The 26,929-nt window shown below is 39.8% G+C and overlaps 1 protein-coding gene across 1 annotated transcript in view; it reads right to left on the bottom strand.

The window, feature by feature from the left end:
• The window catches only part of LOC129728215 (allatostatin-A receptor-like), a 280,889-nt gene that overhangs the window by 39,643 nt on the left and 214,317 nt on the right, over positions 1 to 26,929 (bottom strand). Inside the window, exon 4 of the mRNA XM_055686637.1 lies at positions 7,888 to 8,320. Within this exon, the coding sequence (XP_055542612.1) occupies positions 8,213 to 8,320 (108 nt within the window). The 3' untranslated portion in view covers positions 7,888 to 8,212. The remainder of the gene's footprint in view (positions 1 to 7,887; positions 8,321 to 26,929) is intronic.

The following is a 26,929-nucleotide window of genomic DNA, read 5'->3' on the forward strand; positions in this document are numbered from 1 at the left end:
GCAAAACATTGTACCGCATGATTGGAGGCAAGTGAAGGTGATCGCCATCCAAAATCCAGGGAAACCAGCTTCTGATCACAACTCTTATAGGCCGATTGCAATGCTATCCTGTATTCGGAAATTGATGGAAAAAATGATACTCCGTCGCTTAGACCACTGGGTCGAATCAAATGGTCTGCTATCAGATACTCAGTTTGGCTTCCGCCGTGCCAAAGGGACGAATGATTGTCTTGCGTTGCTTTCAACAGATATTCAGCTGGCGTATGTTCGCAAAGAACAAATGGCGTCTGCTTTCTTGGACATTAAGGGGGCTTTTGATTCCGTTTCTATTGACATTCTTTCGGGTAAACTTCACCGACAAGGATTTTCTACAATTTTAAACATTTTTTTGCACAATTTGTTGTCCGAAAAGCATATGCATTTTACGCATGATGATTTGGCAACTTTTCGAATTAGCTACATGGGTCTTCCCCAGGGCTCATGTTTAAGCCCCCTTCGTTACAATTTTTATGTAAATGACATCGACGAATGTCTGGCAAATTCATGCTCGATAAGACAACTTGCCGACGACAGCGTGGTCTCTGTTACAGAAGCCAAAGCTGCCGATTTGCAAGGACCATTGCAAGATACCTTGGACAATTTGTCTGCTTGGGCTTTACAGCTAGGTATCGAATTCTCTCCGGAGAAGACTGAGATAGTAGTTTTTTCTAGGAAGCATGAACCTGCTCAGCTTCAAACACAATTAATGGGTAAAACGATCTCTCAGGTTTTGGTGCATAAGTATCTTGGTGTCTGGTTCGACTCTAAGGGCACCTGGGGTTGCCATGTTAGGTATCTGATGAAGAAAAGTCAGCAAAGAGTAAAGTTTCTTCGTACAATAACCGGATCATGGTGGGGAGCCCACCCAGGAGACCTTATAAGGCTTTACCAAACAACGATATTGTCTGTAATTGAATACGGGTGTTTCTGCTTCCGCTCCGCAGCAAACACACATTTGATCAAATTGGAGCGAATACAATATCGTTGTTTGCGTATCGCCATAGGTTGCATGCAATCGACCCATACGATGAGTTTGGAGGTCTTAGCCGGAGTTCTACCGTTGAAAAACTACTTCTGGAGCCTGTCTTCTCGTATTCTTATCAAATGTGAGGTCTTGAACCGTCCTGTGATTGAAAATTTTGAAAGGTTAATCGAACTCAATTTTCAAACCCGTTTTATGACATTGTATTTCAATCACATGTCCCAAAATATTAACCCTTCTTTGGATATTCCAAATCGTGTCAACTTATCAAATACTTCTCATTCTACTGTGTTTTTCGATACATCCATGATAGAAGAAACTCGTGGAATCCCGGATCATTTACGCGTGCAGCAGATCCCTAAAAATTTTTCCAATAAATATCGAAACATCAACTGCAAAAATATGTTCTACACTGACGGATCACTTCTTGATGGGTCCACTGGCTTCGGTGTCTTCAATAACAATTTAACCGTCTCCCATAAGCTCGATAATCCTGCTTCTGTTTACGTCGCAGAATTAGCTGCTATTCAGTACACCCTAGGGATTATCGAAAAAATGCCCACGAACCATTATTTCATCTTTACGGACAGTCTCAGTTCTATTGAGGTTCTTCGATCGATGAAAGATGTTAAGCACTCTCCGTATTTCCTGGGGAAAATACGGGAACATCTGAGTGCTTTATCCGAAAAATCTACTCAGATTACCTTAGCGTGGGTCCCTTCTCACTGCTCGATACCAGGCAATGAGAAAGCGGACTCTTTGGCTAAGGTGGGCGCATCAAACGGTGAAATTTATGAAAGACCAATTGCTTTTAATGAATTTTTCGCATTTGTTCGTCAGAATACGATCATCAGTTGGCAAAATTCTTGGACCAGAGGGGAACTGGGAAGGTGGTTACATTCCATTATACCCAAGGTATCGACGAATCCGTGGTTCAAGGGGTTGGATGTAGGTCGAGATTTCATTTGCGTGATGTCTCGGCTTATGTCCAATCACTATAGATTTGATGCGCATCTCCGTCGTATTGGGCTCGGGGAAAGTGGTATCTGTGCCTGTGGTGAAGGTTATCACGACATAGAGCACGTTGTTTGGTCATGCCCTGTACACCGTGACGCCAGGTCTAAATTAATAGCTTCCCTCCGGGCCGAGGGTAGAGAACCAGCTGTCCCTGTTCGTGATGTCTTGGCGAGTCGCGACCTACCCTACATGTCCCTTATATACATTTTCCTGAAATCCATCCATGCCCAAGTCTAGTCCCATTCCTTTCCACCCACATTCAACAAAACGGCAAGAACACGTCGTAGACCTCGATTTTGGAACCAGCAATTGAACCCCACACGAACTCACCAGGAAAACCCAAGGCCTTCCTTTATATCTTGGCTCAGTGGCACACACCATATGGCAACTTGAACACCAGCGAACAACAACATCGAACCAAAACCAGCAACTAGACCCGCACAATACCCTCAGAACCCGAGGATTACAAGCCCCTGTCGCAGCTCATGACATCGTGGCTTAGCAGAACAAATCCATACATGCTGCATATTCATTCGAAGATCATCAGACGACCATTCAACTACAAAACACTGATTGAATAATACATGCTAGTTTTAAGATAGACTTAATTTCAGCTCGTAGTCGGCAGCGAGGATAAAAAATTTGCTTATAGATTTTAAGTCATCCGATATAGTTGGCGCCGATAAACATTGAATTGTATTTGTGCCGTGTCAAATAAATGATTTATGAAGAAAAAAAAACCCTTCATACCTCAAAATCATGCAAATCACAATTTCAGCTCGCAGGCATCAATTACAAAAGAGGTTATTTATATAAGACGATTTAGGCTAAACATAGTTTATAACTTTGCCAAAGATGTCCCGGTACACATAGACATAGACGTAGTATATGAGGAATAATTATTCTTATGATAAATCTTCGAAAAACCATCTAAGTGAACAGTTTTAAGGTATATTTTTTATAATTGAAACATGTTCGTACTAAGCCATTAAGATATAAAGTTTCCATAGGTCTAGTTTTCGAATACCAGTGTGAACTGAGGTACAAACGATGTTTTTTGGTTTAAAGTGACAAATGGCCATTTTACCCAAGGTTTTTGATCCGGAAATCCGGAAATCCGGAAAGAGGCACATACTTACTTACTTACTTAGATGGCCGTACGTCCTAAGACATGGCCTGCATAACGTGGTTCCGCCAATTCACTCGGTCCATGGCTACCTGCCTCCAGTTCCGCGGGCACCCGGTACTTTGCAGATCGTGCTCCATCTGGTCCACCCATCTCGCTTGTTGCGCCCCTCGCCTTCTCGTTCCCGCCGGGTTTGAAGCGAACACCAATCTTGCAGGGTAGCTATCCGGCATTCTAGCTACATGCCCTGCCCAGCGTATCCTTCCAGCTTCAGCCACTTCCTGAATACTGGGTTCACCGTAGAGGCGCGCAAGCTCGTGGTTCATCCTACGCCTCCACACTCCGTTCTCCTGCACACCGCCAAAGATGGTTCTTAGCACCCGACGTTCAAACACTCCGAGTGCTCGCAAGTCCTCCTCGAGCATTGTCCACGTCTCATGCCCGTAGAAAACGACCGGCCTTATTAGCGTTTTGTACAGGATATACTTGGTGCGAAGACTCAGATTATGCGACCGTAGTTTTTTATGGAGCCCATAGTAGGCACGACTTCCACTGATAATACGTCTCCTTATCTCCCGGCTGGTATCGTTATTCTCAGTTACCAGAGAGCCGAGGTACACACACTCGTCGACCAGCTCGAGCTCATCCTCGTCGATTGTTACCGTATTGCCTAGGCTTGCCCTGTCGTGCTCGGACCCACCTGCAAGCATATACTTAGTTTTTGACGTATTAATCTTCAGTCCGATCCTATCTGCTTCACGTTCAGTCGGGTATACTGGTCTGCCACCGTCTCAAATTTTTTGCCGACAATATCCACGTCGTCCGCAAAGCAAATAAATTGACCTGATCTGTTGAAAATCGTGCCCCGCATTTCAAACTCCGCTCGTCTCATAACACCCTCTAGCGCGACGTTAAACAATAAGCAGGAGAGACCAACACCTTGTCGGAGCCCCCTGTGAGACTCGAATGGGTCCGACGTTCCACCCGAAATTCTCACACAACACTTCACATCCTCCATCGTTGCCTTAATCAGTCTTGTCAGCTTCCCCGGGAAGCCGTTTTCGTCTAGAATTTTCCATAGCTCTTGTCGGTTTATTGAATCGTATGCGGCTTTAAAATCGACGAAAAGATGGTGTGTAGGGACTCTAAACTCACGGCACTTTTGGAGGATCTGCCGTAGTGTAAAGATTTGGTCAGTTGTAGACCGTTCTTCCATTAAGCCGGCCTGATAGCTTCCTACAAACCTGCCGGCTAATGGTGACAGGCGTTGGGAGATGACCTGGGAAAACACTTTGTAGGCGGCATTCAGGACTGTGATCGCTCGATAGTTCTCGCAGTCTAGTTTGTCGCCCTTTTTGTATATGGGGCAGATAACCCCTTCTTTCCACTCCTCCGGTAGCTGTTCTGTTTCCCAGATCTCGACGATCAGCCGATGCAGCGAGCTAGCCAGTTTATCGGGGCCCAACTTAATAAGCTCAGCTCCGATGCCGTCTTTTCCGGCCGCTTTGTTGTTCTTGAGCTGCCGGATCGCATCTTTAACTTCGCTTATTGTTGGGGGTGGCACATCTTCGTCGTTCGTTGCACCTACCACGTCTTCTCCGCTCCTGTTGTGGTCTCCTGCTTGCACGCCATTCAGGTGTTCATCGTAGTGCTGCTTCCACCTTTCGATCACCTCACGATCATCCGTCAAAATGTCTCCATTCTTATCCCTACACATTTCGGCTCGTGGGACAAAGCCTCTGCGGGATCCGTTGAGTTTTTGGTAGAACTTTCGTGTTTCGTGTGTGCGGTGCAGCTGCTCGAGTTCTTCACATTCCTCCTCTTCTTGGCGACGCTTTTTTTCCTTGAAGAGTTGGACTTGCTGCCTCCGTTTTAGTCTATATCGCTCCATATTCTGACGGGTGGCTCTACGCAGCATTGTTGCCCGCGCTGCGTTCTTCTCGTCCAAAATCTGCCGACATTCTTCGTCAAACCACTCGTTACGTCGATTCGGTTGCACGTGTCCCACTGCTGATAGCTGTTTTCACGGTATTCCAGCGATCCCCTAGAGGGGCTTCTTCAAGCTCTCCCTCTTCTGGCAGTGCAGCTTCGAGCGATGACGCGTACTGTGTTGCGATGTCGTGTTGCTTCAGTCGCGCGAGATTATACCGTGGCGGGCGACGGTACCGTATGTTATTCACAACGGATAGTTTTTGGCGTATCTTAACCATCACTAGGTAGTGATCCGAATCGATGTTAGCGCCTCGATGTGATCTGACATCGATAATGTCCGAGAAGTGCCGACCATCTATCAAAACGTGGTCGATTTGTGTTTGTGTTTTATTCGGTGATCTCCAGGTGAGTCTATGGTGGAGGCTATGCTGAAAGAAGGTGCTACGTATGGCCATGTTCTTGGAGGTGGCGAAGTCGATTAGTCTGAGGCCATTTTCATTCGTCAGCTGGTGTGCACTGAATCGTCCAATCACCGGTCTGTACTCCTCCTCCTGGCCAACCTGAGCGTTGTAATCCCCGATGATGGTCTTGACATCATGTTTTGGGCAGCGGTCATATTCACTCTCCAACTGCGCATAGAATTCGTCCTTGTCGTCATCGGTACTTCCGAGGTGTAGGCTATGCACGTTGATAATACTAATGTTGAAGAAACGGCCTTTGATCCTCAACCTGCACATTCTAGGGCTGATTGGCCACCACCCGATCACCCTCTTCTGCATCTCTCCCATTACTATAAAAGCTGTTCCCAGCTCATGTGTGCTTCCACAGCTCTGGTAGATGGTGTGACCATCCCTGTACGTACGCACCATCGTCCTCTTCCAGCATACCTCCTGCAGCGCTACGATGTTGAACTTGCGGGTCTCAATTCCTCGGAAAGCACGCGGGTACTTCCTAGAAAGTAGAGATATCCGGTAGTCCGTTTTCGTTGCCTAGGTCCTAGCCGATTGTTCCGGTCCGTACTTAACGTTATTGCGTTCGTTGCTGTTGTTTTTTAATGGTGCGGGCTTGCAAGGCCAGCGACCAACCCCACTATGTCGCAGGAGGGACATCGTAGTGCCATTGTTTTGAGTCCCGGGCACTACCAGGACTTGAGAAGGGCACTGCGTTACTTAGAACGCTTCTGTTGGTGTCGATCCCAGGAAACTCCCTTCCGAGGAAGGAAGCCCCGTCCCCTGTCAGCATGCGACCAGCAGTCTCACCAGGGTTGGTTACCCGATCTTTCCACTGGTTACTCGCACATCAGTTGGTACCACGAGAAGGTAGGGGTACGGTAGCTGGAAGGCTGAGGTTCACTAGTGGAAACTGTTATGCGCCTTTGGTCCAGTCATTAACCAACCAACCAAAGAGGCACATGTTGTCTGCTAAACAATACTTACTATGATTTATGTTCGTTTTGGAAGGGTTGTTTAAGTACATTTGAATGAGAAATCCTCCTTAAAACTTTAAAAGGGCGTAACTCAAAAATTAGTCCAACGATGATTTTCAAATTTGGTTCAGAATTGCAGGACAGAAACACAAACCAACTGGCATTAAAAGTTTTAATGGCGTATTTTATTTTATAATAACGGTATTTGAAACACCGTGAAACCGTTTTGACTCTAAAAATATGTGTTTTCAGCAACACCTTCCCAAAATAACCCGGCTTAGTGATAAGGAGCGATGAAAACACCCCGCCGAAGTCTGCTGCAGGAGCAGTTGGGAAAGTATCAGTTCCGCCGAAGTCTGCTGCTGAAGTAGCACGGAAAAATCCTCGGAAGTCCCGACACGGATAAATTTATTACCGACAGCTGGAGGGGAAACGAGGAATAAACGCGATAAGTGTTTTAGTTTATTTAGGTATTTCGTTTTTCTTTAGTGTTCTAGCGAAAGTCCGAAATCCGATAGAGGTACACGCTGCCCTGTAAGGGTCTATAAATAAAGCAACCCAACGAGTAACCAACTGCCTTCTGCAGCTTTTTGATTCTTCAACTAACACTTTGGATTAAGGCTCACAGAAACAAAAAAAGTGCACGATGTTTCCGAGTCCTTTCAGAACTGAAAGTATATTTTCACGGCACACTGGTCACGAATTAATTTTTTCTGATGAAAAACTATTTGTCCTAGCGCCGCCACACAATTTACAAAATGATCGATTGTGGACTGCAGCGAGAGACATTATTTCGGAACCCCAAATATGTACTGCTTATCATAAAACAAAATTTTTGGAGAAAATTGTTGCCCTGTGTCTTTGAAAACTTTTCGGAGATAACTACTATATGTTTCGAAAGCTGTGCATCAGGTGGTTTACGGCTGGTGTAAGGACAAGAGACGAGAGCCGTCACTTTTTAGATGAAAATGTATGACCTTTTTCGTCTGATCCTACGTGATGTCGAAGCTTGCTGATTAAAAGATCTTCAAGACTGTCCCATTCAAAGCGGTTAACATGTAGTTTTATGGGATTGAAAGTAAAATATTTGAACTTTGGTGTTCCGCTCATTACAATAAACAAGTTCAGATAGATTGAAAAGATTATGTTAATGATTCCAAACTAAATCGAATGAGCCTAAACACCAAAAGGCCTTTCGTTGGCAAGGGACCGTAAAGTGCTAATCTTGGAATAACAGATACGAAGTTAGCAACGGAAGAAAAACCCACAATATCACTTTCCCTTTTACGTTGTGCTATCATATGGAACGGTATCAAGAAACACTCTCGAGAGCATTTAATCCGTTCACCATGCATATCGACTCACCTTTTTGCTTGTGCGAAAATCCCTCGGAGTCAATTTGAAGCCAACGGAAATCCCTCCGATGGCTAACACGAAGAGGACGACAGCAAAGGCGAAGGTGGAAAGAATTTGCTTCCGGATGCTGATAGGACTTAGTAGCAGTGTGAAATATGGGGTTCATCCTGTTTAGTGGTGCTGATAAAAGGTGACAGCATTGAAATCGGGAAATTGTCCACGTATTAGCGCTCCCAAACAACAGGAACAACGCAATTCGAAGACGCAACGCAGGATAGTATGTTGATTAATAGACCTTCTAGAAGTATGTGACGGATGTTTGCTCCATTTCCGGTTATAAAATGTCCTGTCCTTGGCCACTACCGGTGCGCGTTGTTTTCGTTGGAAGCGGCATGTGCCGGGTATTGTCCTGCCACCGGCTGCTCGGTCCACAGTAGACGATCTGCAAATGGAAAACGGGAGAACAACAATGGTTAGTCTTACGTGGCACATTAGCAATGGGTGACCGCATCCAAGGAGGTGCGGTTTTGCTTGGGGCTGATCGCAGACATATTTTATGCCAATACAAATGAGGCGTATCAATTTTCGATAAAATTTGAGATTAGATATCCTGTCAAAATTTTGCTTCGGGAATCCGACTCGTGTAACTCTCAATGGAGAAAACTTTCGTTTGTTTAATTTACGGGTGGTTTCCCACTCTGGGAAGAAGGGTTTTCAACCGCATGAAGCTTATATTGCTTCGATTATACATAACCTCGAGCTTGTTTGTAGAAACCACAACACAACAAGCTAGTAACCGCAAATAGGTATCTGTAACAGAAAAAAAACGCTTCGAAAGTCTTACCGAATAAACCTCAAAAGCAGTTCGATAGCGTACTGTCGGTTACTTAAGAACCGTCGTGTTATAAATATAGACTTCAAATGCACCATTCAAAACAAACCTTTACCTCACAGATGATTGCAACGAAAATAAACAATCGGGATCCATTAATGTTCAATCCAGCCAAGCAACAGCTATCAGTGCAGTGGCTCCCTACCGGGTTCCTCATGAGTTTGTTTGGCTATCTATCAATACTTCCCGATGGCGCCGGCAGCAGCGGCGGCGCTGCATTGATTAATCATCACATCATCCAGCCACGGTCGCCATCTCAGGGTTAGCGCAAAATTCACAATCGCCGACCAAACGCAGCTCGTTTGCTCGCTGTTATGTGTAGCTTCAATGCGAAACAATATTTTTCTTTCTTTGCGAGCAATCGCGGCGTGCTTTGTTTTATTTACATTCCGGAAGCACTGTTTAGAGTGTGTACGCAAATAAACTGGTACTCCTGCGATCCGTTCAGGGGCACACACGTACGTACGTCACGGTTGTGCGTTCCAAGGAAAATGAAAAACAAGAAAAACAACACTGACGAACACACGATGAATTTAGCTCAACTAATTTATTTTTAAAGCTTTAAAATGCGTGATGTAATCACATTGGAAACTGGTCCTCTGTACCTGGAAGAGGCTAGCTTTAAAATCCCGCAGAATGCACAATCCCAAGCGCGTCACTTGAGACAGCAACGACCCGCTGGTCCGGTGTTCGTCATTTGGTGTTTGTGTAGCTAGAGAAACGAGCAAGAGGCGCTCAATTTATCTCACCTCAGGTGTTTGAGTTTCAACCCGGCAATCCCAACACCCCTCCTCTCACTCCTCTTGGGGAGGGGTTACTTGCATAGGCGCTACGGCCCAAGCGTATGTGCCAATAAATCTAATGGCTATTATTGTTTACACGCCGCAATGTATTGAACCTCAAATAAACAATTGCCGTGCAATTCGAGTGGTACCAGATGTTTCTCAGCCCGGATTCTCGACGGATTTCGCCAATCCTCGGCAGCTCACGGGCCGGAGATGGTTGATTGCTCATAAAGCGTTTTAAAATAGTTTATCTGTGGCTGCCGCCTGTACATCATTTTAGACAGTTCAGAAACGAGCGGGAACTGGAAAATTGATTACACACTCATTAAACTTAGCGGGACGTGCATATTCGAGTTGGGCCAATAAATCGTACATCAGACAGAAGATGTGTTGGTGATTTAATGAAGAATAACGTCTAGAAGATCAATTATTTTTACATATTGCCCTAACGATTTGAGTCAATCAAATCATTTATCTCCAGACAGGCTGCCCGTGACAGTTGAACGGTTTAATCATTAATTCAGATCAATAGCAGATAATTGCCTGGAAATGCGACAGTACAAAAAAATAATATTAAACTTGGTATTGGTACCAATAGCAAGCTGTTACTTTCCACGAAAATATTAATAATTGATAGATTTCACAATCTGGTCTTCACATCCGAGAAAGACATACTTGCTGTCTACTTAGAAAAAGAAATTATACCAAACGCGTTGTTTTTGATGCAACAGCTGTTATAGAATATTTGGTTGCCGAAGTTGGGGAGATAATGCTACCGAGGCAACAAAAAAATCCTAAATTATCCCACGTTATCCGTAGTTGACCACCCGTAAAAATGATGAGTTGAACCAACTCCTGCCTGGTGTCACCAACGGAGTCAAGCATTCAAGCCGAAAAAAGGTCTGAATAGTTGTCTCGTCGGCACAAGCTGACAGCAACAGTTGTTCTTATTCAAATATCTTCAAAGCAAAGCATTAATGTTACTAGGTCGTATTTCCATTTTCCAGATCATTGTAACTACGCGCTCCGACATCCTTGCGGTTTACCGTGCTGGATCGAAACCCGTACAGTATCGAAATCCGTACACCTTGATGTTTTCTCAGTTTAAAGCATCATAAAAATGAAAATTCATATGATAGTTACATGTACATTGTACATGTAATCATCATACGGATGCTTAAAACTGAAAAAAACACATCACGGTGTACGGATTTCGATACTGTACGGGTTTCGATCCAGCACGGTACTTATACGGCAATTCTGTTCCACCATTCTGGTGACCTTTTTTTCACTTCTCTTCAACTCCACCCCGTTATCGCGGCTAAAATTTTACTGTTCAATGTACGCCCGTAATGTAGCCAGATTCACACCAGAGATGGCAGATGTTTTTGAAAAATGTCTGCAACTGATCGAGAAGCCGGATAAATCTGCTTGAAATCTGAAAAAATCAAAGAAAAAAGTCTGCAAAAATCTGCACATATTCTGAGAAAATCTGCGCAAATGTAAGAAGACTCTGACAAAAATTTTCAGAAACTATGGAAAATCGGCAAAAATTTGCAAATCAATAAAAATCTGCAAACGGATTCTTAAAATCTGCGTTTTGCAGACAAATCTGCACATCTGGTATCCCTGATTCACACTTGCAAACAACATCACCTCGACCAGACTGAACTGCTGAGAACTGTTTTCAAAGAGCACCTCATAAAGCTTACTTCATTTAGAATCCGGAAATATTGTCAGCTGTAGCGCGGCGGCGCGGCGTTTCGACAGTTATTGGTTTGGTATTGAAATCAATCAAGGTAACCCGATCAGAAAAGCATAACTAAAAAATTACAAAATTCTATCAACGACAAATAACATATTTTGAAACGATTTTGTATTTTCCCATTTGCTTTTGATAACAAAATTGAATCTGAATAAGTTATAATAACAAATCCTGAAATGAAGTTGTTAACAATTTTTTCGTCTCTATCAAAAGCTGTTGATTCTAACAATGGCTGTTATTATACTGTTCTAAATGCTATCTTATTTTGTTAGAAAGCTTATCCGTTCGTAACAAAGTTTTGATATGAGTTTGGTACTAGTAGAATCGTTTTTGTTATAATTTCTGTTATTTTAACACCTAACGAGATCAAATTGAAAACACAACCTGAAAAGTTTTTCTCATAACAAACTGCCAGCTTCTGTTACATTTATGTTTTGTCTTTCTAATCGGGAAGCCCAGGACCCCTGGATCGCGATATCGCAAGAAAATATAGCACTGTACAGAGTATTCGTCTACCAGGAGACTACCGTTCTTTCCGTATCTGTAAGGAACCTAACAAGAGGCTTAAGCAAAACCTAGTCTGACTGAACCACGAGTTCGAAAGATGTACGAGAAGGTTCTGACGTAGTACAAAGGATGCCTGTTTATGCATTAACACACATATATGAAGATAGATTTTGGACAGCTTCCCGTAACAAAATTTTATTTCGCTATAATGGGAGAAAAAATCCACGATACATAACATGATCACTCAGTTCTATAATATAAAGCCAATGATCACACATTTCCGGCGAAGCATTTGGATTTCGCTAAAACGCTTTCACGACACGCTAGTAATTCTAATTACTAATATAACATCCATTCTGATCGTATTTCTCCTCGATGCTCAGAGTTTCGTCAAGACTCACCGTTAACTGCACGATTCCAGATTATTTTCTCATGTCTTGATGAGAGAGTAGAAGATTTTCTAGAAGCTGGCGCAAAATCAGTTAACTACGTTACTTTCCGGTACCGCCATTTTTTTCGAATTTTCAGAAAACTGACAATGGTAAATATATAGTCCCAGCAAACCAGAAGTCGTATAACGTGTGAGGAAAAAAATCCGAACAACTTTTGAATTGGTCTACGATTCCGGAGTGCTGCACTGGTAACACGACCAGTCGATTCTGTCAAGTGACGCTTAGTTGGGAAAAAGGCGTTGTCGGAAGAAGATCGTCGTAAATTGATTTGCAATTTTTGTGAATATTGAGAATAGGTTATGTTTCCATTTAATTCTACTACAAAAAATCGAACACCCTCTAATCGAATACCGTCCGCAGATACGTATTTCGGCTGCATGCAACCATCAGCAGTGCTTATGTGGACTGTTCGCTCAAAAAAGAAATTTATTTGAATTTTTGTGAGCAAAAATTAAGAAAAATCTAAAAGAGAAGTGTTCCACTATTCTAAAGATCTTGAATAATAGAAAAAAAATTAATATATATAATTTGACAAACTCTTCGAGAATGGAAATGCCTTCAAAAAGAAATCTGAGAGCAAAGTTCGAGCGAAATTGAGGGCGGAAACGCCTGGTCAGATCATCCAAATCAGATCCAATCAGATTGATCCAAAAACGGTGAAAAAGTATCTGCATGAAATGGGTTTTAAACTTAGAATATAAGTACCAAAAAAATGACAAACTAGTGTTTTGGCCAGACCTTGCATTGTCACACTATGCAATGCAACTTTGGCGGATTTGCGGCAAGGCATTATCGGGTTTATTCCGAAAGAATACAGTCCTCAAAATGTGGCACAGCTGCAGTCTATTGAAATTTTCTGAGCCTTCTTGAAACGAATGATCTACCATAAAGGTTGCAGAGCAAAAAACGTTGATTGTTTGATATAAAATTCAAGTAAGAGCTCAAAACAAAGAGCTCAAATTAATATACTGCACACATTAGAGAAAATTTTGGAGCTAATTGTTAAAGGCCAGCTAATGCATTATTTGAACAGTAATAATTTGCTAATCCCAGAACAATCAGGTTATCGAGAGGGATACTCTTGTGAGTCTGCATTGAACTTGGTGTTAGCAAAATGGAAAGAGAAAATCGAGGCTAAAGAAACTATTTTTGCGGTGTTTTTGGATCTAAAACGCGCTTTTAAAACAATTTCTAGGCCCTTATTGTTGCAAACATTGAAGCGCTTTGGTATCGTAGGGACAGCATACAAATGGTTTGAAAGCTATTTGTGTGCTAGAACTCAGAAGACTCGTTTTTATGATTCTGAATCAGTTTCCATTGCTAATACACTGGGTGTACCGTAAGGAAGTGTTTTAGGGCCCATTTTGTTTATAATTTATATTAATGACATGAAGCGAGTTTTACGGTTTTGCGATGTAAATTTATTTGCCGATGACACTGTTCTGTTTATTGCGGCTAAAAACCCAAATGATGTTGAAACACTATTAAACCAAGATTTACATTATCTGGCGAATTGGTTAAATTTAAAAAAACTTAAACTAAACATTAGCAAAACAAAATATTTGATTATTTCTTCGGCCAACTCCAGACCAGACGTAAATATTGCAATTAAGGGTGAGATGATTCATCGCGTGAATGAAGTAAAATAACTTGGAGTAATCATTGATGACAAGTTAACTTTTAAGTCTCACGTTGACAACGTCATCAGAAAAATGGCTAAAAAATACGGTATTCTGTGTCGTTTAAAAAATGAATTGACTGTTAGTAGTAAAATTTTGTTGTATAAGTCAATCATTTCACCACATATAGACTTTTGCTCATCCATCTTATTCCTTGCAAATAATACACAAATATTAAGATTACAGCGGTTACAAAATAAAGTAATGCGATTAATATTAAGATGAAATAGATACACTTCCTCAAGTTTCATGCTGGACGCGTTGCAATGGCTTTCTGTGAAGCAACGAGTATATTTTTTGACAATGGTGTCTCTTTATAAAATTTTTAATAATATGCTGCCTCGATATTTGTGTGATCGAATTGATAAAGGAAGTGATTTTCATAGGTACAACACTAGAAACGCGGAGGACGCTAGAACACCACACTTTTTATTTAGTAGATCACAGAACTCTCTGTTGTACAAAGGAATTAACTTTTTCAATTCGATGCCCAGACAAGTGAAACGTGCAGCAACATTGGCGGAGTTTAAAAGGCTTTGTATTTCACACATAAGTCTGTTTTGTAGGCAGATTTCAACGAACTTTTTGTTAATTATGGAGAAGATTGTAATATTTAAGTTTTTTTTTTTAAGTTTATCTGGTACACTAAGTTATTATGTTCATTGATGATGATGGATTTTTGTTTAAATATAGCTAATAATATTAAATAGTAGAGTTAAAAAAATGAGTTGACTACACATGTTTGAGCCACGCGCGCGTAGACTGACATAGACAATCTGGATACTGAGTACATCAGGGTTAAACCCCTGAAATTGAAACAAAAGGCATATCGGGTTGATAAGTTGCTTTTTGGTTTGTAATAGTATATATATCTTTACCAAGATTTTTAATATTTATCTGTTTTCACGATTTATAACAAAGGGTTGGGAGAAAAAACTGAAAAGGCTTGGGTTTGCCTGTGGACTGTAAAGCTCGTTATCGAGAACTATAGCATCATAGGATCTCTCTCGTAGTTCTGGATCGTTATCCAGAACCAATTCTGATTAGTTAAATCTCCTAAATGTTAGGTTCGATTCCTAACCAAATCCAGATAATTTTCGGGTTGGAAATGTTTTGAATGAGCCTTGGATCAATGATGTTAATGGAAAATCGCTTTTTTTATTTTCAAATTATTGTTATTCTTTCGAAGGGTTACTATGTCTGTATTAATAACCAGTCCGTTATTTGTTTGCCTACTGGTTACATTGTATGTCTCTAAATAATATCTTTCATAGATAAATCGACCAGCTCAAACCGATGTAGGGGTATGAGGTGGGACCATCATCATCATCATCATCATCAAAACAATTGAAACATCCGGAATTCAGGAAGCTATAAAGCAAGTACCCCAGAAGATCAGGAAATCAGCGCGATGTGGAGCTGAGTTTTTCCTATGAGGTTTGTAAATGTGTTACATTACTTGAATAAACAAACAAGTATAGAAAAATAAGTTACGCAAGATTTTATTTTGGAATTGGAAGTTTGTTCGGATTTTTTTCCTCATACGTTAAGGATGTTAATTCTAAATCGCTCAAATGTTCTTTTCAAGTTTGAAATTCCATGAGACAACATTAAATTTGTTTTTATCGTATAAAATTTAAATCCTATAAAACGCAATATTAGGTTATATACCAGCGGTTTCCAACCAAGGGGTCCGCGAGACTTACCTAGGGGGCCGCGAAGCTCTTGGCAAATTTGACAGGTAATTGAATTTTTTTTCTCGATGCCTCTGTGAAGGCGGATTTTCAACTAGGGACTAGTTGAACTAGGACTAGGACTAAAACGTGAAACAAATAAGACTTGCGAACGATATGAGACTTAAAAACGCAGCCTCGTAGCATAACTTGTATCTGAAATTATTCTGGGGGGCCGCAAAGCTCTCTTAGCTTCGCATAGGGGGCCGCGGAGCTCTTGTGTTTAGCAAAAGGGGCCACGGAGCCAAAAAGTTCGGGAACAACTATTATATACCAAGCAATTTAACGTGTCATATAAAATTGTATAATGCGTCATTCTCCTAAGTCGTAAAGAATGCTGTTTAAAGTTTCAAATGAGGCCATTTAGGATGGCATGCAAAGTTATACAAAATCGTAACAATATTTTTTTTACAATGTGCGTATAAGGCCACCAGATTTGTACACATAGGCGAATTTCATGCATATTATCTTGTCATTTTTAACCAAATAAGGGTTCACTTAACATAGTTGAGCACGAGGTATATGAGACAATTTGTTTGCTGGGATGTAAACAAAACACCTTAAGCTACTTCTTGGGTAAATTGAATGAATTTCTACACGAACCTTGACAAACTTTTCAACACTGAAAGAGGAAACTGATGGCAGAAATCAGGAAATGCATAGAATGCTGATCCTGCGATCACTAAATTAAATTTCATTCATTCATCATTGAGTGATTGTGTTATAAAATCCAGGAAAAAAATATTTGCATTATTAAACCCTCTAGTGCCCAATCCCGCCTTTCGGCGGGCTTCAGTAAAATCACTGTAAAACTTCAATAGTTTAATGGTTATTTTATCGAAGTCTAAACACGAGCTTGGACACTAAAGGGTTGGGTAAAACGTGTAAAATGTATTAATTGAGCACAACACAACACACAAGTGGCCAATTATTTTAGTTGACAATTTTTCATCTGAAACTGAAACTGTACGCAGATGTTTTCATCAGAGCCAGATATAGTCATTTTCAATTGACAATTATCAGGGCATCGCGACGCATTGCCCTGCTTCCTCTGCTTTTAATTGAAAAGCTTTTGTTCTATTTTCGAGCACTTTGTGTGTCACATGAAAACTACTCGAAAGCTCATGCTTTGATTCTGACAGCTGAAAAGCAAAGAAATGATTTTCAATTGAAAGCGAAGATTAACAGCGTTACTATCACCTGACGATTGTCAATTGAAAACGACAATTAGCGCTGACGGAGACAGGGGGCTTCCATTCAGTATTTTACGCATATAGTGGGAAGAGGGAGAAAAGGAAATCGTGACCATATGTAACGGAGAACGCCAATACCAGTTCCACAACCCGAAATGGCTACGAGGTGGCAGTAATTTACAGCAAAAAAACTCCAAAATATTGATCGGAATTACTTGTTTTAACTTGGAGAATTTAAAAATAAAAATGGTAATATTGAAAATATTTTTGGACAAAACTATTGCACTGGTCGTCGTAAGCAGAAAAATAGCTCTAGACGACAAACTGATTGGAAACAATGTTTACATCTTTTTGACCGCTCTTACGATTTTTGGTACCCCTAGCAAGCTGTAATCATCCACATTTCGAAGTTTGACCCCCATTATTCCACATTGGACACTAGTATGTCATTTAGGCAGCATTATTCTGCGATCATCAATAAAGCCAATCGTCAACTTGGTTTTATATTTAGGATTGGAAAGGAGTTTCACGATCCTGGTACTAAGCGCACACTCTACTGCTCTCTGGTACGCTCAGTTTTAGAAACTGCCTGCGTTGTTTGGGACCCGTACTACGATTTTTGGATACAGCGAATCGAGCGCATTCAAAAGCTCTTTATCGGAAGGATATGTCGCAGATTGCCATGGAGGAACCCTGATGATTTGCCGCCATACGAAAACCTTTGCCTGCTGGTGGGGATAAAAACCCTTGAAGAACGTCGTAAGGACATACTGGCCAGAACAGTGCACAAAATCCTCACTGGTTGCTATGACTGCCCCGCTATCTTGACAATGCTTCAGCTGCAATGCCCTCTTCGTCCACAACGTCATCAGCGATTACTGCAGACCAACGCACACCGCACGAATTATGGCCAACATGAACCTGTTCGTTGGATGGCTCTGGTTTATAATCGTCAAAATGTTAATTTTAATTTCTAGTAGAGGTAATTAATGTGTATTGTTTGTTTTGACTTTATCTATGTTATCTGTATCGAATTTTTGTAATATCTCTGTATATGTTTTTGTTTTTTAAAAAGATGCTGGGTTTTTATGCCGCCTTGATAGTCGCCTACCAGTGACTTTCAAGGTGGCTTTTCCCAGCCATACACTCACTTATTCATCAAGACTGCTAGTCGGATGGATTTATTTCAATAAATAATAATAATAATTATATAATTTTGACTTAAGTAACTATATACTGCAGATTTTTTTTTAATTCTGATTTGAATAATATAACGTGGAAAAGTCGTAAGGGAACATCCATAAAATACGTTACGCATGAGAGGGGAGAGGGCGAGGATCTAGCAAAGCGTTACAACCCTAAAGATACCGGAGTAGAATGAAAATAACACCTTTTTTATCAAAAATTTAATTTAAGTCATTTTTATTTGAAGAATAAACAAATAGAATACTCGCTAAGTGGTTTGCACCTAGTGATACTACCTGGCGCTGATATATTCCCCAGAGGTTTTTGAAGTAAATAGTGTGGAAAGGGGAGGGGGGGGGGTGTTTTGCAATGTTTACTAGTTAAGTAAAATAACAAAGCTAATACATTTCTTTCACACTTAGATTTTATTGCCGAGAACACAACAACTGAGAAATTCAGCAAAATACTCTACTAGTTTTCGGCAGAATTTTCAAGAACTTCGGCAAACAAAATGTCAATATCTGCTGGTTTACGGTAGATCGATATATTTGCTGAATGTTCGTCATAATATATTGCTGATATTTGTTAAAAACTTTACCGAGCTCGATCAGCTGTTGGGAAGTTTGCCGAGACAAATTAAGTGTGTTGCCCTACAGAGAGGAAAAAATAGTTTCGCTTGCGGAGAAAATCGTCGCGTTCGTCTGGAGACCCACATATTAGTTTCTAGCCCGGTAGGCTTTGGGTGAGATCCGGAGAGGCGTTTTTTCTAAGGGTATTTCGATTTTATTGCTGGAACGTTTTTCGGTTAGGGAAGAAGAGAACCTTGGTCTCAGTAATTTTTGCTCGGTTAAAAAAAATAATGACAGCTGTCGCATTTCTTCGTAAATCTTGGTTCAAACAATTTGCAATGCTGATATCGTAAATATCTCAATTCTATTTAAAGTTATTGATATTTTTTTATAAAAATATGCCTTTACGAATGTTTGTTGTTCTTTTTGAGGCAAAAATAAAGAAAAGAGACAAAGATGTCTCAATTTGAAAGACACATTTGTCTCTATCCCAGTCCGCACAAATGACATGTTGTTGACCTTTAAGAGAAGATACATATTCGTATGACGAACATGTTCTGTAAATGGTCAGGAATGCTGAAAAAGCGTCGAAAAGGCGGTGCTTAGAGCCTTATACAAACTTTTGGTAATTGTCACAAAATGGTTTGTTAGAAATTTTCTACATTTACATATCTTTAACTTGACATTTTCTACATTTACATAGATTTAACTTGACGTGATATTTATAGGAGAAACCAGAAACATTTCAATTATTTTTTTAAATTGTCACCGCGAGACATATTTTTATCAACACACTCGTGAATATTTTTCGTGACAAAGTTCTAAAATAAAACATAGTATTCGTGACCATCTCGCGAACATTGCTGTTCTAATGTTTTTTTATTTCGCGGATGAAATTTAGAAATGATTGAGTGTGTGTACATAAGTAATAACATAAAACAAGTGGAAATTTCGATAAATGCCAAGAGCTATTTACAAATGCAATCCCATTTTCATAGAGAAAGTATATCGCCTACCCCTTAAAATTTTCACGCGCTTTCAAAAAGTTAAGTTTTAGATAGTATTCGTAGAATTTTTAATACTTTAGAAACACGAAAAAATAATTTTGTTGATCTTTTAAGGCAAATGTTTGTTTATAAGTGACTCCTGTTGTAATCTTGCTACAAAATACATGAAAATTTTCAAGGAAAACGTCTAAATCATATTATGGCTAAATTTTATAATGGACTACTTTCGCCGCTTTTAGCAAGTATTTCCCCCATTTTAGTGAGCCAACTAATTTCAGGTGTTCGTCACCAATTATTCTTGATGATTTTTGTAAACAAGATGCATTCCTCCGGTTATAGATCATTTCTTGATTCTTCAATAAAGATTAACTGATACGGGGACTCATTTGAGACAATACCATTCGAACGTTAGTTTCAGGGAATATGTAACCTTATCAAGTTGAACTATTTTTTGTTACTTGTTTAAAATAAAAAAGGATAGGCAGTTACACATCACATATTCTTCAATGACAACATTTGGCATATGTTTTCTTACAAAAGTCACGGTGACTAAAGAGTAACATTTGTTAGTCAAAGCCCGATGTTTACTTTTTCTGATTTTCATTTAAACCAAAATAGATGATTACCAAAATCACTGTGACAATGTTGATAACTTATAAGTTTTTTCGAAAGGTCACGAACTCTATTAAACAAAACTTTTGTCAAATATTTTCTTACAAAAGTCACAGTGACTAACTGGGGAAACTATTTCTTTAAAAAGTCACTGTGCATTTGTCAGAAAAAATTAAATGTACCTCTTAATTTTTTGGTGACTTTTCTAAGACAAAAGGCCATTTGTACTTCAAATTATCACCGTGACTACATAATGGAAAAAATACTTTCGTTTCACAAGTGAAATGATTTCGTCTGTGACTTTTCAGAGAAAAATAAATGAATTGTAGTTCAATGATTACGGAAACAAAATAAAAGAAATATTTGTTTTCTGATCATAGCTTCAGTGTCTTTTGTAAGAAAATAAACACAAGTTTTTCTATAAAAAGTAATGGTTACTCGATTACAAAAACAATTTCCATATTATTTTCAAAAAGTTCGGGGCACAATTGTAACAAACAAGTCCTATTTTATTTGTGACTCTCGTGCGGATTGGGATATCTCTATTGGAGAGAGAGAGAGAGAGAGAGAGAAGAGAAGAGAAGAGAAGAGAAGAGAGAAAGGTGATAGAGAAAAGAGCTAGGAGAGAGAGGATAGAGAGGAGAGAGAGAGAGAGAGAGAGAGAGAGAGAGAGGAGAGAAAGAGGAGAGAGAGGAGAAAGATAGTAAAAATTGGAGCAAAAAAGGGTTTTTGTAACCTCCATCGGTTATTTTCAAAGATAAAGAAAAACTTTTTTACAACGTGCAGAGAATCAATAGGGATACAATACTGTAGAACTGTTTTGTCTATTTCCGAAGGTGAAAAGTTAGATACCTGGTTTTATCGAAAATTGGGGTCACCCCAAATTTTGATAATCTTTGAATAAGTGATTCATCATGTATAACAATTATGTAATAGAAAGTTTTTCTCTAGAATATTGCTATAGAGCTCTAGAATTTCCCTCTAAATTCGGTTTCTGGACCATTGTGCAATGAGATATCAAAATTAGGACATGTCCTGCAAAATCAGGATGGATGCTATCTCTCTATAATGTATAATATATGGAAAATTTTGAAGATCTATACAAAAAGTGTGGAGGAGAGGGGGCCTATAATTATTATTTTTGCACTACGAAATTAAAATATGTTCTCAAGAGATCGAAGCAAACTGCGACCGTGAGTGGATGTGAAAAATTTTCCGCTTAGGTAAATGTTTTTGCAAAAATTATGATAATAGGTATACAAACATTTTATAGTTTATCGTACCAAAATGCAAAGAACCGGATGGATTGAGAGTCAAAAAAAGTGGTTGCGTGTATCTGAAGATTTTCGTGGAAAATTAAGGATCAAAGAAGTTAGAGTTTAGTTTTTTTCGGTCTAAAGGGGGATACGGAAATGAATTGCAATTCAAGATCGATTAAAAAAGGTGTTCACAGTGTTACCATGTAGCGGAGCATGCAACGTTGGGAGTCTGGAGATTGAAGAGGGAAGAGACCGCGTTGGGAGAAGTGATAGTGATCTTGCGTTGGCAGGAGTGGAGTAAACTTGCCGTACTCTGCTATAGCATCCCGGTGGATCGGATTGGCGGGATGTGCTCCGGCTGGGCTGGTTGGTTGGTGACCGGGAAATTAAGAACATCTTGAGTGAGAGGAGGCAGTGTATGATGAAAATAAGAGTTCAGCTCCCATAGGAAAAGGAAATAACAACCTAGCGCGTGCTAAAAGAGGCAAGCCCAGCTCGATAAAATTAGATTGCAGAGGATGGAATGAATGTGACCAAAAACATACCAATAGAAAATGGAACGATTGGAGGCGACAGACTCACGAAATGTAAAAGAGCCGATTGAAATTATGGGAAACATTATTTGGTGAGATCATCCCATTTTTCTGCGAATTGTTTGCAAGTCAGAATTCAATGATTCTAAACACGCGATACATTAATTGAAACTTGAATTGAATTACGCATATTTTTGCTCATTATTGTTCATCATTATTTTCATTTTTTTTTGTTCTTTATCACTATTTAATTTATCTACAGGTGCACAATTGGTATTTGACAAACGGTAGCTGTCGTATATTTTATAAATAATAATAATATTCCGTATTCCTTTAAGAGAGTGAGCAATGGCGCTATAATCATAAGCTTAAAATAATAGGACTAGAGTTAGTACTCCAGTTCCAACCGTAACAGTTGAAGCGAGTATAGGCGCTATATTCTTGGTTTCGAAACCCGAACATAAGGAGAAAATACCTATGTTCCATTCCAGGAAATTGGTCAACAAAGGAGTCTACTTTCTTAGCTCTGTCACTCCCAACGAATTATATTACTTTTTACATACGAAGCGGTTGGTACGGTATGTCCCCCCTAGTAACAATATAGGTTTTATCAAAGTTTTATAGCGCTCAATAAAGTCAAAACAGCGCTATAAAACTTTGATAAAACCCGTTTTGTTACTTGGGCCCTGTCTTAGATTATATTGTATTATATTGCGCTACACAGTAAGCCTGGCTGTTGACAAAAAATGTATGGAAATCATTTATTTTTAAATGGTGGATATTATTTTCTAGGATCCTTTCAAGTACTGGCTGTGTAAGTGTAGACTAGACTAGACTAGACTAGACGAAATTAAAATATGTTCTCAAATGATTCATGAAATTCCGTCCAGGTATTACGTAACGCAAGCGGGAGTGGTAGTGAGGAAATGTAATATTTCCCGTGTAATCTGTGAAGGAAACATGCTAGACGAGGGGATGGCAGTTATTCGGATTCAATTATATACAGAATTCACCATTAAAAAAATGGAGACTGTAACGGGTAACAATTACATGCCAGTAATGTTTGTTTTATTTGTGATTTTTAAAGCGACAAGCTTTCGGTTTCGACTGTGTATAATTTCCTGGACGAAAAAAGACTTCGATCTTCTTGTCAAATCATGGTTCAAGTCCAGTGGTTTGGCTATTAATCAAAATATATACATACCAGAACGAATATTTGAAGAAAGTTTTGAATCCATTTTTTCAAAAAAATCATGCCGATGGAAGGTACCTATGTGTTTTGGGCAGATAAAGCATCATCACATTACGGCAAAAACAAAATCGCCCCTGAACAACCATTTGACCCAATTTGTACACAATGCACGCAACCCAACTAATCTGCCTCAGTGTCGTTCAATCGAAAATTTCTTTGGGATTTTAAGTTCCCGATCAGAAAGAAAAAACCAAAATATAACAGAAGCTGTTAGTTTGTTATGGGAAAAGCCATACAGACTGTGCTTCAATTTGATTTCGTTAGGTGTTAAAATAACAGAAATGATTCTACTGATATCAAATACATATCAAACTTTGTTACTAACATATCAGCTTTCTTACAAAACAAGATAGTATATAGAAGAGCATAATAACAACCATTGTTAGAAACAACAAGTTTTGATAAAGACGAAAAATTGGTTAGACTTGCTTCAGAACAACTTTATTCCAGGTTTTGCTATTAGGTATAACTCATTCAGGTTTAATTATGTTATTGAAATCATATGACATGAATTGTATCAAAATATGTTATTTGTATCTCACGTTGATAGAATTTTGTAACTTTTTAGTTATGCTTTTCTGATCAGGTTTCTTGGTGTACTAGAGTAACTGGAGAGCAACGATCTGCAAACAATTGATTCGAAACTTCGAAATGAAGGTCGTACAACGTTTTTATTTCGCCATCACGGAAAAGCTTCGTTGGAAAGCCAACTAGGGCCTCTCTTACATTTTCTTTTTGTTTTTAATTGAAAAATAATATATTTTCACGACCGATAAATCGGTTTTTCTTTGAGTACATATACCTATTTTGACTGCCGAAACTCGAAAATATAAAGTGTAAAGTGTTGAAATTGTGCATTAATATTAGGGTACGATAAAGTTCTGTACCAAGTGCGTACTATATGAGTTCACAGTCGAATAAAAACAACATCGTGTTGATGATGCGGAACAGCTTTCAGAGCCATACAAACGTTCGCGTCGACATCATTCTGTGCACAAAACACGACGAACTCGTTCCGTGGCATGAACAAAAAACGCAACAGTCGGCTGGAAAGGTAATGATTTTTGTATTCTGGGACGTGCACAGAATAAAACTCATCGACTGTATCGCGAAAGAAACACAATCAATAACAACGTTAGCGTTGTTGGAGCGAGCAAAAGATGATATCTCAAAAACAAGACTTCATATATGTGAAAGAAAGTCGACAAAGTCGATGGCAAAATTGCATGCATTGAGATTCGAATCGCTACTCATTCTTCTCTTATTCTCCTGATGGAGCCCCAGGGAGAGTTCTCAAACTTTAATTGAATGCCCACTGACAAGAGATTCAGCACTGATGAGAAAGTAATCGTGGAAGCAGAATAATGATTTGAGGCAAAAGACACATTGTACTATCGGCATTGTTTCGGAAACTTGGTAAATCGCTACAGTCAACATTTTTGATAAAAAAAAGTTCTTTAAAGAATATATTATCAAAACAGACCTTTACTGAGTTCAATAATTTACGAAAATCGAATATTGGTAACCGAACCGATGGGATAATTTCCATTATTCGATTATACTCCGACGACACTAATATACAAAACCTTTCACGTGACAAATAAATAACGGTCCCTCAATACGCGAACTTATGCTCATCAATCATATCAATATAATTTGTCTATTTTAGACGGCACTCCCAGCATATGAAGATGCACAAATTGATCATATCAATTGAACTTTCGCCAGTGTTGGCTGCTGCGAAGTAAACATGTCAAAAAGTGTTGCAAATTCCATTAACCGTAATGGAATTACGTTCCGTGGGAGGAAATTGCATTTCTTGAAATTAAATTCCGTAAGCGAATACGTTGCATTATGTGGTTCCCGTTTCTCGCGTGTACTGGGACCTTTTTTTGCTAATAAACATTCGCAACTTCTCTACCGACTTGCGAAACCGAAGCTGCGCTCTAGTGCAGGACGAAACTTTGTCTGCTGCGGTGAACAGTCGGAAGGAAGCAATCCAGCAGCAAAGTTTTTACTGTATGTTTATAACATCCAAGACAACAGCTGACAGCACGTCAAACAATATGACTCGATTGTCATACCCAACCAGAGAGTTCGCTCTGTTTGACCCCTTTCGAAGCGGAAGGATGCAATTTCGAACAGAGTTCGTACTTCTCGGTCCGTGAAAGTAATTTGAACTTAATACACAGATTCAACTCTTGTTACACTGCGACAATCAATTACGTGTTCGGTGAAAATAATTGTTCAATTTAGCGATCTACTGTAGGTAATAATGTTTATGAGAAATTCTCATAAAAGTTTAAACATATTCTGAACCACCTTCTCGCTGTGCGTAAGTATACTTTAACTACTTTTCAAGCTTTTGAAATATGATTAAACACTCGATTTACACATGTGACTGAAAATTGGATCCAAATTGGCTATGGGACGTTTTGAGTAACTTCCTTTGTTTCAAAAAGCCAACAAAATCCATCGAAAGTTCTGCAATGACAGTTAGCAAAATGAAGAGGGACTTCGCCATCTGCTTTGTCAGATTACTGCTAACCATTCGAGATTCCAGTCACGCCATTTGTCAGCCAGTAAGCAAAGATATTTTAGATCAAACCGAGCGAGACTGATAAAGTCATTAGAATACGTTCCAGCAGCCTCCCACCCACTGGGTCCCCCGCAGCGGGTGACCATTTTCTGCCATACGTCAGCTCGATTCGAATCACAGATATGTATTTAACCGCCATCCGGAGAAGTGTAAATCTGACATCTCACGAATCACCATGGGGAACTTGCCTCGGTCCGGCCGGCTGATATCTGTTAGAAATCTCGTGTAAGCGGCCGTTTTCGCATGAGGCAACGAACCGAAGAGAGGCCGTCTTGAATTGAAATCGGGAAGCACTGAATTCGGGGCACGTTCCGCACCTGGGCGCACGAGAATTTCATCGAGCAGTGGGCAGAGGAGGGTAACTTTCTCCATTTACTTAACGTCGACCTGACAAAGGAAAACCGCTGGTGAATAACCGCTTGTACCTAAGGAAACGTAAACCAGCTCGCGGAGTAGCAGGAAGCTCTTAGTAAAACTTGTTTTCTTGCTGGCAAAATAGACGAAGTTCATGCCAGGAAATGTAAATCTCTAAATTAAGACACTGTGCCTGGAAGTAATTACCGCGTGCCCAGCGAAGCGTAATGGAAACGACTCAGTGAAACTGATGGACATCAAACAGTTTTGTTCACTTACCTTATTGTTTTTTTTGCCTTAGCAAAAACAGAATACTCTTGAATTTTTCAAAGCATAATCCGGATAAAAAATTCATTACCCTGCGAGCTTTAGCTACATTGCATAGCAAAAGCATCGTTAGTGAAATTGAAACCCTAACTCAGAACTATCAACCCAGTCGAGATATCCGCAGCCTGCGCTCTTCACAGTCGTTTGGGTCCAGTAGTGGTTAGTTTCGGACTAAAGTCTTCCAATCTGTAACCGCAAGCGAGTAGGTAGTAATGAGTTCTCGGTAACTGATGCATCATTTTTAGTTCATACAACATGCATTGCGGAGATTATGTGCGCATCTGTTATAGAAAAAAGTAAAAAGGTTTGCGCCTGAGTGCACAAACGCACGCTTGACGTAGGACTACG

Source organism: Wyeomyia smithii, chromosome 1, assembly GCF_029784165.1.
Source record: "Wyeomyia smithii strain HCP4-BCI-WySm-NY-G18 chromosome 1, ASM2978416v1, whole genome shotgun sequence".
Classification (NCBI taxonomy): Eukaryota; Metazoa; Arthropoda; class Insecta; order Diptera; family Culicidae; genus Wyeomyia; species Wyeomyia smithii.